The 12,958-nt window shown below is 46.8% G+C and overlaps 2 protein-coding genes across 3 annotated transcripts in view; one reads left to right on the top strand and one right to left on the bottom strand.

Moving 5' to 3' along the window:
* The window catches only part of LOC130284156 (perforin-1-like), a 109,205-nt gene that overhangs the window by 50,523 nt on the left and 45,724 nt on the right, over window positions 1-12,958 (bottom strand). The gene's annotated exons all lie outside the window — the stretch shown is intronic.
* Window positions 9,475-12,371, top strand: LOC130284157 (perforin-1-like). The gene is made up of 3 exons (XM_056534235.1): window positions 9,475-10,013; window positions 10,145-10,508; window positions 11,350-12,371. The coding sequence occupies exons 1-3, from the start codon at window positions 9,475-9,477 to the stop codon at window positions 12,061-12,063; spliced, it is 1,617 nt and encodes a 538-aa protein (XP_056390210.1). The 3' UTR covers window positions 12,064-12,371.

Below are 12,958 nucleotides of genomic sequence, written 5' to 3'. Positions count from 1 at the left end.
CTTGGCAGAGAAGAGAGGCAAGGAGGCGAGGGGATCCCACATACCTGGCTGCCCCCACAATCCTGGCCAACATACCTGGCTGTCCCCACATATGTGGCAGCCCCCACATACCTGACTGCCCTCATATACCTGGCTGCCCCCACATACTTGGCCCACATACCTGGCTGCCCCACATACCTGGCTACATAACTACCTGCCTACATATCTAGCTACATAACTACCTAACCAGCTACACACCTGGCTACCTAACTATATACCTGGCCACCGACCTACATACATAGCTGCCTAACTACCTACATACCTGGCTACCAAACTACCTACCCATGTACCTGGCTAGCTACCTACCCTACATTCCTGGCCACCTAATTACCTATTTACATACCTGGCTACAGAACTACCTAGCTACCTACCTACATACCTGGCTACCTAGCTCCCTGGATACCTACATACCTGTATACCTAAATATCTAATTACATAATTACGTACATACTTGGCTACCTAACTGCCTAGCTAGCTACCTACCTACCTACTTACCTGGCTACCTAGCTGCCTACCTACATGCATAGCTACCCACCTGGCTACTTATCTACCTACATATCTGGCTACCTAACTACATAGTTATCTACCTACTTACCTGCCCTTTTCTGTGCAGGACACCAAGGAGGGCATTATAACAGTTTGAGGCCTATAGATGTGGCCTAAGAGGTCTGTGACTCCCTAGATGTAACTGTACTCACTTATATGATGTATACATCCTATGTACAGATGGTATCTACTTCAATGTGGTCCTGTATATAATCACTTATATAGTATACAGATCCTGTGTACAGCTGGTATCTACCTCTATATGGGCACTGTATGGGGGAATATTGGTCTGTGTATAGTGATTTTATTCAGTATAGAGCATAGCGGTATAATCCAATTATTGGGTGATATATTTTTCCTCCTTGTATACCTGTGTTATTGGTCATGGAAACTTATATTACCTACATTAAGGTGATATATATATATTTATATATATATATATATATATATATATATATGTATATATATATATATTGTGTGTAAGGGTGGGACAGAGGTGTGGCCAGGGACAGAGTCCCCAAAGGGGTCCTTGCTTTATTTGGTACGGGGGCCCTGAGTGTTGTCCGTTCACCCCTGTCGATCACTGTAGTGCAAGGTGCAAAATATAGACTTCTCTTTACTCAACGGTGGCTTCTGTGAACTCGGAAAGGCACAATTAGAAAAATATTTCTTACGGTGTAGACAGGCAGCACTGATCCGACTGTAGGCCGACAAAGAGATTAGTGTAATTTAGAGAGTTGCCCTTGATTAGCATTCTCCTTTCTTGCAAAGACAAAATTCATCCTCTTGGAAACAGGAATTCTGAACATCCACTCAGTGTGGACGAGAACATGAGCAAGAACAGTGACGTAACTGTATACTAAGGTATAAGATGTGTGGCTAAGGTATAAGATGTGTGGCTAAGTTGTAGGTATGCCTAGCAATAGCAGGGGCTAGAATATATACAGTGACCCCCCCGACCTACGATGGCCCCGACATACGATCACTCTCAGAGGCCATCGCATGGTGAAGGCAGCATCAACATACGATGCTTTTGTATGTCGGGACCATCGCATAAACGGCTATCCGGCAGCGCAGACTGCTTCAGCTGCCACCGGATAGCCGTTTACGGTGCCCCGTGTGGTCCGCTGACGATCACTTACTTGTCCTCGGGGCTCCAGCGCGTCCTCTTCGGGATCCCCTGCATCGTCGGCGCTCTCCATCGTCGTTATCACGTCGCTGCGCACGCCGTCCTGTCATCCAATAGGAGCGGCGTGTGTAGCAACGTGATGGCGGCGATGGAGAGCGAGGATGCCGGGGAAGCAGAGGCCTTGCCGGAGCGTCGGGGACGCGGCGACATCGATGGAAGGTGACATCCAGGGCAGCGGTGATGGTCCGGAGCGGTGGGGACAGGTGAGTATAACCTCCAATACCAGTGGCCTTCAACCTGTGGACCTCCAGATGTTGCAAAACTACAACTCCCAGCACGCCCGGACAGCCGTTGGCTGTCCGGGCATGCTGGGTGTTGTAGTTTTGCAACATCTGGAGGTCCGCAGGTTATAGACCACTGTCCTATACTTTACATTGCACGGATCCCTCAACATACGATGGTTTCAACAAACGATGGTCCATTTGGAGCGGCTTACCATCGTATGTTGAGGGACCACTGTACACTTTGCTGGTTGACTTTGACAGCTCTGTATACTTATGACCATCTTATGTGCAGAGAGTCTGCATGAAATATGTAAAGGACATCACATCTGGACTACACGAGCTTCTATGTTTAAATAAATAAAAGGAATTGATTATTGGAGAGTGTTGGAGTATTCTCCTACAGTGTAAAGATTACATATTATCTTATCTGTTTGCGCCCTTTGTATCTCCGGGTCATATTAACCCTGTGGGCACCACTCAGCTCCCGCACACTGTGGTTAACACAGGGAAATGCTCCAGAAGTTGGCAGTGATGGGTTAACAGTGATGTGACTGCCCTGTACCATATGAATGCCATATGGTACCCGGATGCCAGAGGATCTCATATATAGAGATGATGAGAGTCACAGTCACATCCCTGCAGACGAATACCAAGTAAGTTTCTCATTCCCCACCTCTAGGACTGTAAGGGGACATTATGTATAGGGAGATAGAAGCCATGAGGGGTCACAGTGATCTAGGGACATCCTCAGTGGTTTAATGTATTCTATCATTATCACTAACTATGGGGATACTCTCAATGATGTGTTATTATCTGTATATTAATAGAAGGTACAGGGCCTGTATAGCAGCGCACATCTTATCTGTAAGGTGTCTCTGTATGGCAGTGTTTCCCAAACTGTTCCATCTCAGGGCACCCCTATTAAATAATTTTCTATAAAAGACAACAAAATGCTAAAAAAGAAAAAAAAATATCTCTGTCAGATAGATTAAAGTGCTGTTATATATACAGATGACATCTTCTCCGATCAGAGTCATGTTTTTTTCCAGCCAAAACTCATCTCTGCAGTGTTTTCCAACGCCCTCCTTTCCTTTTCCTTACCTATTGGTCCCAAACAGTAATACATTTGGTGTCACACACAGTAAAGTGGATAGGGAAGTGGGTTGGTGAGGAGGAGTAAGTTTACCTCCCTGTAAAAAGTTTGCTCCTTGTGGGTAGAACCACCCCCTTCCCCAGTATATGGACCCATTGAACATAGTTTGCTCCTGTGGATAGGATCCCCCTGTAGGTAGTTTTCTCCTGTTGGTTGGCTCGCCCCCTCGTGAGGGGGCGTGGCGTGATGTCACAAGGGGGCGTGGTTGTGACTTCAGTGCCGCATCGCTAGTCATCAGGCATGGAGCGAAGTTTTCTCCGTGCACCAGATGACTGCGGTTCCGCAGCAGAGATCGCACAACCAGATTGCCCCCCCTGGTGTATGGCATTGTATCCTCCTATAAAACCAATGCTTCCAGGTGGGGTTGTTTCAGTTGTATATAGCCTAGCTTTACACAATGTATCAATACAAGCGAGTCCAGAATTGCCTAGACCAGTGTTTCCCAACCATTTCGGGTCGGGGCATACCTCGAAAAAAATAAGTTCCGCGGGGCACCGCTACCGAGGTTGACAAGCAAAAAAAAAAAGGGGGAAATGGTAAAAAATGCAATGCACTATATCTATTTATCAGTGGGTATGTAGTTTAAAGTGCTGCTTTATACATCAACTCACCAATGACGTCTTCTCTAATTTGCAATGTTGCCTTCTCTTCTCCATCTGGTTCGAGCCATCATCACGATTTCTTCCACACACACTTCACCGTTAAACCTGCAAAACAAATCTATTAGGCAACAAACTTTTTTTACATGGGTGACAGAGGGGTGTAGAAGAGTGTACATGGGTGACAGGGGTGTAGAGGAGTGGACAGAGGGGTGTAGAGGAGCATACATGGGTGACAGGGGTGTAGAGGAGTGGACAGAGGGGTGTAGAGGAGTGGACATGGATGACAGAGGGGTGTAGAAGAGCGTACATGGGGGACAGGGGTGTAGAGGAGTGGACAGAGGAGTGTAGAGGAGTGTACATGGGTGACAGGGGTGTAGAGGAGCGTACATGGGTGACAGGGGTGTAGAGGAGTGGTCAGAGGGGTGTACATGGGTGACAGGGGTGTAGAGGAGCGTACATAGGTGACAGGGGTGTAGAGGAGTGGACAGAGGGGTGTACATGGGTGACAGGGGTGTAGAGGAGTGTACATGGGTGACAGGGGTGTAGAGGAGTGGTCAGAGGGGTGTAGAGGAGCGTACATGGGTGACAGGGGTGTAGAGGAGTGGACAGAGGGGTGTAGAGGAGTGTACATGGGTGACAGGGTGTAGAGGAGTGTACATGGGTGACAGGGGTGTAGAGGAGTGGACAGAGAGGTGTAGAGGAGCGGACAGAGGGGTGTAGAGGAGCGGACAGAAGGGTGCAGAGGAGCGTACATGGGTGTAGAGGAGCATACATGGGTGACAGGGGTGTAGAGGAGCGTACATGGGTGACAGGGGTGTAGAGGAGTGTACAGAGGGGTGTAGAGGAGCGTACATGGGTGACAGGGGTGTAGAGGAGTGTACAGAGGGGTGTAGAGGAGCGTACATGGGTGACAGGGGTGTAGAGGAGCGTACATGGGTGACAGGGGTGTAGAGGAGTGGACAGAGGGGTGTAGAGGAGTGTACAGAGGGGTGTAGAGGAGCGTACATGGGTGACAGGGGTGTAGAGGAGTAGACAGAGGGGTGTAGAGGAGTGTACATGGGTGACAGAGGGGTGTAGAGCAGTGTACATGGGTGACAGAGGGGTGTATAGGAGTGTACATGAGTGACAGAGGGGTGTAGAGGAGTGGACAGAGGGGTGTAGAGGAGTGGACAGAGGGGTGTAGAGGAGTGCACATGGGTCGACAGGGGGGTGAACAGGGGTGACAGGAGGGTGGACAGGGGTGACAGGAGGGTGAACATGGGTGACAGAGGGATGACAGGAGAGAGGACGGGGGTGACAGGAGGGTGGACTGGGGTGACAGGAGGGTGGACGGGGGTGACGGGAGGGTGGACATGGGTGACGGGGGGTGAACGGGAGTGAAAGGGATGACAGGAGGGTGAACATGGGTGACAGGAGTGACAGGAGGGTGGACAGGGGTGACAGGAGTGGTGAACATGGGTGACAGGAGGGTGGATGAGGGTGAACATGGGTGACGTGGGTGACAGGAGGGTGGACAGGGGGGGTGGACAGGGGTGACAGGAGGGTGAACGGGAGTGAAAGGGATGACAGGAGGGTGAACATGGGTGACAGGAGGGTGAACATGGGTGTAAACAGGGGTGACAGGAGGGTGGACAGGGGTGACAGGAGGGTGAACATGGGTGACTGGAGGGTGAACAGGGGGGTGGACGGGGGTGGTGAACATGGGTGACAGGAGGGTGGACGGGAGTGAAAGGGATGACAGGAGGGTGAACATGGGTGACAGGAGGGTGGATGAGGGTGAACATGGGTGACAGGAGGGTGGATGAGGGTGAACATGGGTGACAGGAGGGGGTGGACGGGAGTGAAAGGGATGACAGGAGGGTGAACATGGGTGACAGAAGGGAGTGAACATGGGTGACAGGAGGGGGTGAACATGGGTTACAGGGGGGGTGAACATGGGTGACAGAAGGGGGTGAACATGGGTCACAGGAGGGGTGAACATGGGTTACAGGGGGGGTGAACATGGGTGACAGGGGGGGTGGACGGGAGTGAAAGGGATGACATGAGGGTGAACATGGGTGACAGGAGGGTGGACGGGGGGGTGGATATGGATGACGGGGGGTGGTGAACATGGGTGACAGGAGGGTGCACGGGAGTGAAAGGGATGACAGGAGGGTGGACAGGGGTGTGAACATGGGTGACAGGAGGGTGGACAGGGGTGACAGGAGGGTGGACAGGGGGGGTGGACAGGGGTGGTGGACATGGGTGATGGGGGGTGGATATTTGTGACAGGGGGGGTGGATATGGGTGACGGGGGGGTGGATATGGGTGACAGGGGGGGGTGGACATGGGTGACAAGGGGGGGTGGACATGGGTGACAAGGGGGGGTGGACATGGGTGACAAGGGGGGGTGGACATGGGTGACAAGTGGGGGTGGACATGGGTGACAAGGGGGACGGACTGGGTGACGGGGGGGCGGACTGGGTGACGGGGGGGCGGACATGGGTGACGGGGGTGCGGACTGGGTGACGGGGGGGGCGGACATGGGTGACGAGGGGGGGTGGACATGGGTGACGGGGGGGTATAGGGTGGACCCGGGTGATGGGGGGGGTTGGACAGGGTTGAGAAGGGGGGTAACAGAGGGGTGGAAAGGGTACAGTACCTTAAGCAAGCCGGTCCGCGCAGCTTGCAGGTCTACGGCAGGCACGGGAGTCCGGCGCAGGTGAAGATCGTTCTGCCCCAGGGACCCATTTTCGGCTCACTGTGTCGCAAGGTAGAAGGGGGATGCAGGGGACGCAGTGGGGAGGGGGACACTGTGTGCGCAGTGCGCACACAGGCTTCCCTTCCCCCCTGCGCCGCCAGTCATGAGCGCAGGCCGGGGCGGGATATTTAAAAAAAAAATCAATAAAAAAAAAAAATCACTGCAAAATCCCGCGGCACCACGCCCAGTGGCGAACAGCACACACGTGTGCCGCAGCACTGCGGTTGGGAATCACTGGCCTAGACGGCATACATTGTAAAAAAAAAAAAAAAAAAGAACACAACTGCAGACATATTAGATCTGTATATGATTTCAACGTCTGAATAATAACAATAATGTTCTCAATCACTGACAGAAAGCAGAGTTAGTCAATCTATAATGATTATCCATTATTTTCAGATCCAACAAGACCTTTCTTACCTCTGCTCCTATGTAAAACGTACTGCTTTATAACTGTCTATTACTTTATTCCTGTGCATTTTTCTATGCGTTGCTTGTTATTGCCTCAGTACCATATATGTGTATTTAAAAAAACTTTTTTTTTTTTGGGGGGGGGGGGGGGGATATAAATAAAATTCAACATTTAACATTTTGAAATGTATAATAAATTGCCCATGAGTTTGTTACAGAGTATACCAATCTATTGTGTCAGGGGGGTCACCTTTACCTTTTAGATTAAATTAATCACATCTGTGTAGTCAGACTAGTTAAAGGGGTACTAGTTAAAGGGGGTCCCTAGACATCTTATCCCCTATCCAAAAAATAGGGGATAAGATTTCTGATCACAGGGATCCCGTTGCTGGGACTCCCAGCGATTTTGGTGCAGCACTCGGCATTGTAACCAGTATGTTTAGAACACTGGGTTCCCGTGGAGGGGGTCGTGACGTCACTCCATGCCCCTCGTGACGTCACGACCCCCGCCATGAGAGCCCAGCATTCTAAGCATACTATTTAGAACGCTGGGTGCTGCACAGAAATCATGAGGGGTCCCAGCAACGGGATCCCCGTGATCAGACATCTTATTCCCTATGCTTTGGATAGGGGGATAAGATGTCTAGGGGCGGAGTACCCCTTTAAGTTAAAAAATTGTGTTGGGCCCAGTTTGAATATGCTATCACTTTCAATTTGTATTTCAAGCTACAGTAAAGCAGAGGTTCATAGAAAACTAAGCTCAAAGTTCCGCTGTCATCTCCATACGAGGCACCAGCAGTTAAGGCATTTGATTGATGTGAAAGGCGATGCCTTTTCTTACTGTGGATATAGTTTTATCGCTGTTGTTTTCTGATCCAGTCGAACTGTTAGAGAGGCTGGCTGAGTAAGGGTGGGTTCACACTATGTTTGTAGTGTACGGGTGCTGGATCCGAATGGGAAGGGCGAAAACTGGCCGCTCCCATATCCCAGCCAGATCCAGCCCGTACCCCATTCATTTCAATGAGCCGACCGGAGTCAAACGTTGACTCCGGTTGTCTCATTTTTGCCCTGTATACGCTTTTCTGACCGGACCAAAAACCGGGGTATACCACGGTTTTAGGTCCGGTCAGAAAACTGTATATGGGGAAAAAATGAGACATCCGGAGTCACCGTTTCACTCCGGTCGGCTCATTGAAATGAATCCAGCTGGGACATGGGAGCGGCCAGTTTTCACCCCTCTCAACCGGATCAAGCACCCGTACACTACAAACCCACCCTGACACCTGCTCCCTGCCTCCTCCCGCCCTGGGACTTGGCTGGGCTGTCCAACTATTCGGCTGAATCAGAAAACAGCCACATGTTGGTTGTCACATTCCGGTTATCTGGCATGAGCTTTGCAGGAATATCAGGTCCCTACATCCTAAAACCAAGAGTGGTTCTAAAGAGTGACGCACCAACATCCAAGTCTCAAAATTGTTCTAGGAGATAGACTTAGATAGGTTCTCTACGAAGGATGTCCAACTTAGACTTCCATCCTACGAATATGCTCCATGTTTGGATTGGTCATTTTCAGTACTGAGTCAGGTTAACCAAGTCATCTTCAGTCTGACACCTTTCTTCCAGCTTTCCAATACTTTTCATGTCTCTCTCTTGTACTTCTGGCCATCAACAAGTTTTTTCCACTAAGTTTCAGATGTCTCCAGCTTCTGCTTTTAGATCCTCTACAGAACATGAAGCATATCCTTGATTGCAAGGAAGTTCATGGGAAACTTTTATTTGGCTAATGGCCCAGGCAAAAGTTCTTGGATTCCAAAATACTTCCAGCACTTCATAGTTTTATTGATTTTATCCTAAATGAAGAAGAAATCCAAACCTTCAGCAAAACTCATCTGTTCCTCAGTTACTTTTTACCCAAAGTGGGGGTTCATAGTGTGGCTAAACCAACAGCTGGGTCCTCAAGTCCAATATTTGACCAAAAGGCTATTCTCTGTTAGTGTTGCTCGCGAATATTCGCAATTCGAATATTATTCGCGAATATCGCATATTCGCGAATTCGCGAATTTCGCGAATATAGCGCTATATATTCGTAATTACGAATATTGTTTTTTGTTTATTTTTTTTTTTTTTTCACAGTACACATCACAGTGATCACCCCTCTCTGCTTCCAGCTTGTGTGGTGTAAAGAAAGCTGTAATACTACTGTGTGAGACTGACGCACGAAAATTCGCATATGCGAAAATTAGCATATGCTAAGTTTCGCATATGCGAATATTCGCGTATACTAATTTTGTATATGCTAATATTCACATATGTTAATTTTCGCATTCGCGAATGTTCGCATATGCGAAAATAAAACGAGAATATAACGAATGTGCGAATATTCGCGAATGTATGGCGAATATTCGTCCATATATTCGCGAATATTCGCGAATTCGAATATGGCCTATGCCGCTCAACACTATTCTCTGTTTGTTTGGACCTTGTTGCATGGATGTTGTTTTATATTTGTATAGATTGTAATTGTATCTTTAATAAAACTGTTTACACTATTTTTTAGGAGATTATTGACAATGGAGCCCAAACTGTGCATTTTGTTCTGGCTTTTTCTTCTTCACCACCAAAGACCTTCTATGAGTACACCCTTTCTTAGAGCTGGGTGTAGACCTGGCACAGTGAAAGAATGCAAGGAAGCAAAATTTGTCCCAGGCCATACCATCTTAGGAGAAGGTATTAATATTGTCACCATGGAGACAACCGGCTCTTTCCTTCTTGATCTACAGGAAGTTGGAGAGAAATGTACGATATGTGATAACCCTCACAACAAGAATATTATTCAGAAACTACCCAAGGCAATGGTGGACTGGAGACCTGAGACTTCATGTTCTAGAGATATTCAAAGCTTAATGTTTCGCTCTGCAGTGTCAGTAGCCGAAGAATCAACTTCTGTAGTGCAGAACGATTGGAAGGTTGGTCTCAACTTGAACATAGTGGTAAATGTAAAAACAGCTGTCGGGGGTTCTCAGAGTCAGACAGCAAAATATGCTGAAAGCAAAAGCATCATTGACAATTACAGCTTTCTGAGCCACAAAGTGGAATGTTCTTTCTACAGGTAATACCCATATCTTGTATTCAGTGGTTGGGGGGAGGGGGTTGCTACCCATTATTTCTAATAATTAAAATATAATGCACATCTTGAAGGACTAAACTTCTGCTTGTGTATTTTTGTTTTTCCAACATCAGTTCTCGCCTGGGATCAGATGCCTCACTCACTCCTCATTTTGAGAAAGCTTTGGTAGAGCTTCCAGATTCCTACGATAACACCACTAAGGTCGAATACAGACGTCTGATAGACAACTTTGGCACACACTACATCACCCATGTAAAACTTGGGGGTCGTACCCAAGAGTTTACTGCAGTGAGAACATGTGAAGTGGCAATGAGTGGTATGAAGATGGATGAGGTCAAAGATTGCTTCGCAGCTGAAGCCGAGATTGGAATATCCAAAAACTCTGTCAGTTCTAAAGTTGAGCGCTGCAAAAAAAAATTGAAAGAATCAGGATTTGAGGGGGATTTCCATCAAGCATTTAGTGAACGTGTATGGAAGGTGAGTTGTTGGGCTTTGTCAGCTTGGTTCTACCACCCACCAGTCAACATATTAGAGACTGTTAGCAAAGTAAATGAATGTCTGTGGGAACTTTCATTCCGAATTTAGACGTTTGTACAAGGGCCACGATCCGCTGATGAATGAGAAATCACTTGTTGATTGGCTGATCATAAGGTTTATGCTGCAACTTATCGTACAATGTTAACAATGGGTATGTGGCCAGCAACAATGGAAGTGAACCCTGGCATGACTGGTTATTTTGTTTTGTTGTGTGCCTGTTTACTCCTGATAATTGGGTCAGGTAGATTATCCTTTCAGCCACCACCAATTGACTTGTGTATAGTCAGCTGCTCCTCATAAATGGACAATACCTGGCTGTGTAAAAGGACCTTAAAAGGTAACCGTGAGACTTTGTTTCTCTTCTATTGCTCCAACTACAGTAGACCTTTCTAGAAACACCAGTCACATCTTTCATTCGTATAAAATTTCAGCTTTTATCAGATGAATATTATTATTATTGTGTGTTATGTTCATTGTAGCAGGTGAACGCAGAATATACTGTCCAAACAGGATTCTTGATTGTACATTCCAAAATTTTTACATTAATATCAATGGGACCATGGGGGACATAAATTGCACGTGATCCATTTGGGTTTGCATGATTCTATTTCCAAAAACTTTAATGGGTAAAACTATTGTTCCGCAACTGATGATGATGAATGACAACCAGTAGAACTTGGTGGTTTTTGCTTTCAGTTGTGGTCACTTTTACTCTTAATACTGTAAATACTTGTAGAGTTGTATTCTGATCCAAATATTAAGCTGTTATCTCTATTCACAGGTCATAGGAGGAAATGCAACATTTGATCTTCTCTCACCCGAAAGAGCCACTCCTGAAGTTTTTGACAAATGGATAGAAAGTCTGAAGACCTTCCCCGGTCTGGTCTCCTATTCTTTAGATTCCATCCATAACTTGGTGAGAATAAATGGTCCTAAGAAAGAGAATCTCAGACTGGCCATAAGTGATTACATCCAGGAGAAGGCTTTACCACAGAAGTGCTCTTGCCGAGGAAGCCAGGTTATCAGTCAAGGAGATGACTGCTCCTGTACATGTAAAGCTTCTGGGTACACGGGTCCTGACTGCTGCCCAACAAATCGAGGAGCCGCCAGGCTTCTGTTGACCATCAGATCTGCCAATAATCTAGTAGATGACGTGGGGTCAAAAGCAGATGGCTATGTAGTATTTAGATTTGGAGGTGCTTATATAAGATCCTCAACAATCAAGAATAACAAACACCCCACATGGAATCAGAAGTATGATTTGATGCCTGTAGAGCTCAGCCCCATTAGAGCGTACACCATAGAGGTTTGGGATGAGGACTTAAACTTTGATGATTTAGAGGGAAGATGTGAAAAACCTCTGACTTCAGGTGATATTACAGAAAACTGTCCCCTAAAGAGAGGTACCTTCACATACTCCCTAAGTGTTACTTGTGCCAATCACCTTGGAGGGCGGTTTTGCCAAGATTATATCCCAGTGCCCCCAAGTGTTTAGTCAAGGGCCTGATATCATAAGGGCTTCAGCTCTGAAGGAGCTGTCCTCTGCAGTCATATATAAATCTCTCCTTGCTTTGTGATTTTCATACTTATTTACCAATTCAGATTTAGACCTCTTTAAGCTGCTTGATTTAATTATCAATCTATATATTCCACCAGTGTTAGCTGATCCAGGATTTACAAATATACATATAAACATATGAGCTGTTATAACGTTCCAATTTATGTGTCTACACAATGCTCATTTGCCCCTACAGAACAGCACTCACTTAGGGCAGGATAGACATGTCATCTACATTCCCTACCAGTTGCAACAACATTTTATTTCTCTTAATATAACCTTTGTGTATGATAAGAAATTATGTAAGTAGATATTCACTTTACTGAGCTGTATGATACATGATCTCAGATTCCTTACTATCCATAGTGGCCAAGGTTCCCAGTCCAGCACTAGTCATACATCTAAATTAAATCACTAATAATCTACATGAACCTACCATGAAAACAAGGAAAAAGGAGAGATGTCCAGCGCCAGACTCGAAGACGGAACTTTGTTTAGATACTTTTCGAAGATGGAACTTTTATTAGGTAGCCATGGAAAACATCAAACAGACTCAGGTAACGTGACACTTTTGGGCCTCCTAGGAGGGCCTTAGTCTGAATAAAGCCTTCCTGTGAGGCCGAAACGCATCACGTTACCTGAGTCTGTTTGATGTTTTCCATGACTATCTAATAAAAGTTCCGTCTTCAAGTTTGGCGCTGGACATCTCTCCTTTTTCCATATCTATGAGACGTAGTCCACGTCTGGTCCATGCACCGCTTTTGGGGTGAGCTAAAATATACCTGTATCCTCTAACATAAAAATAGACATGAAATATGGCTAAATTTGACTG

Source organism: Hyla sarda, chromosome 8 (assembly GCF_029499605.1).
Source record: "Hyla sarda isolate aHylSar1 chromosome 8, aHylSar1.hap1, whole genome shotgun sequence".
Classification (NCBI taxonomy): domain Eukaryota; kingdom Metazoa; phylum Chordata; class Amphibia; order Anura; family Hylidae; genus Hyla; species Hyla sarda.
This window is presented reverse-complemented; position numbering and strand designations above follow the sequence as displayed.

Bases quoted from the DNA above. Each gene is read 5' to 3' on its own strand.
- LOC130284157 (XM_056534235.1), top strand. From the start codon at position 9,475: ATGGAGCCCAAACTGTGCATTTTGTTCTGGCTTTTTCTTCTTCACCAC. The intron at 10,014-10,144 runs GTAATACCCATA...TTCCAACATCAG, and splicing joins GTGGAATGTTCTTTCTACAG to TTCTCGCCTGGGATCAGATG. The intron at 10,509-11,349 runs GTGAGTTGTTGG...CTCTATTCACAG, and splicing joins TTAGTGAACGTGTATGGAAG to GTCATAGGAGGAAATGCAAC.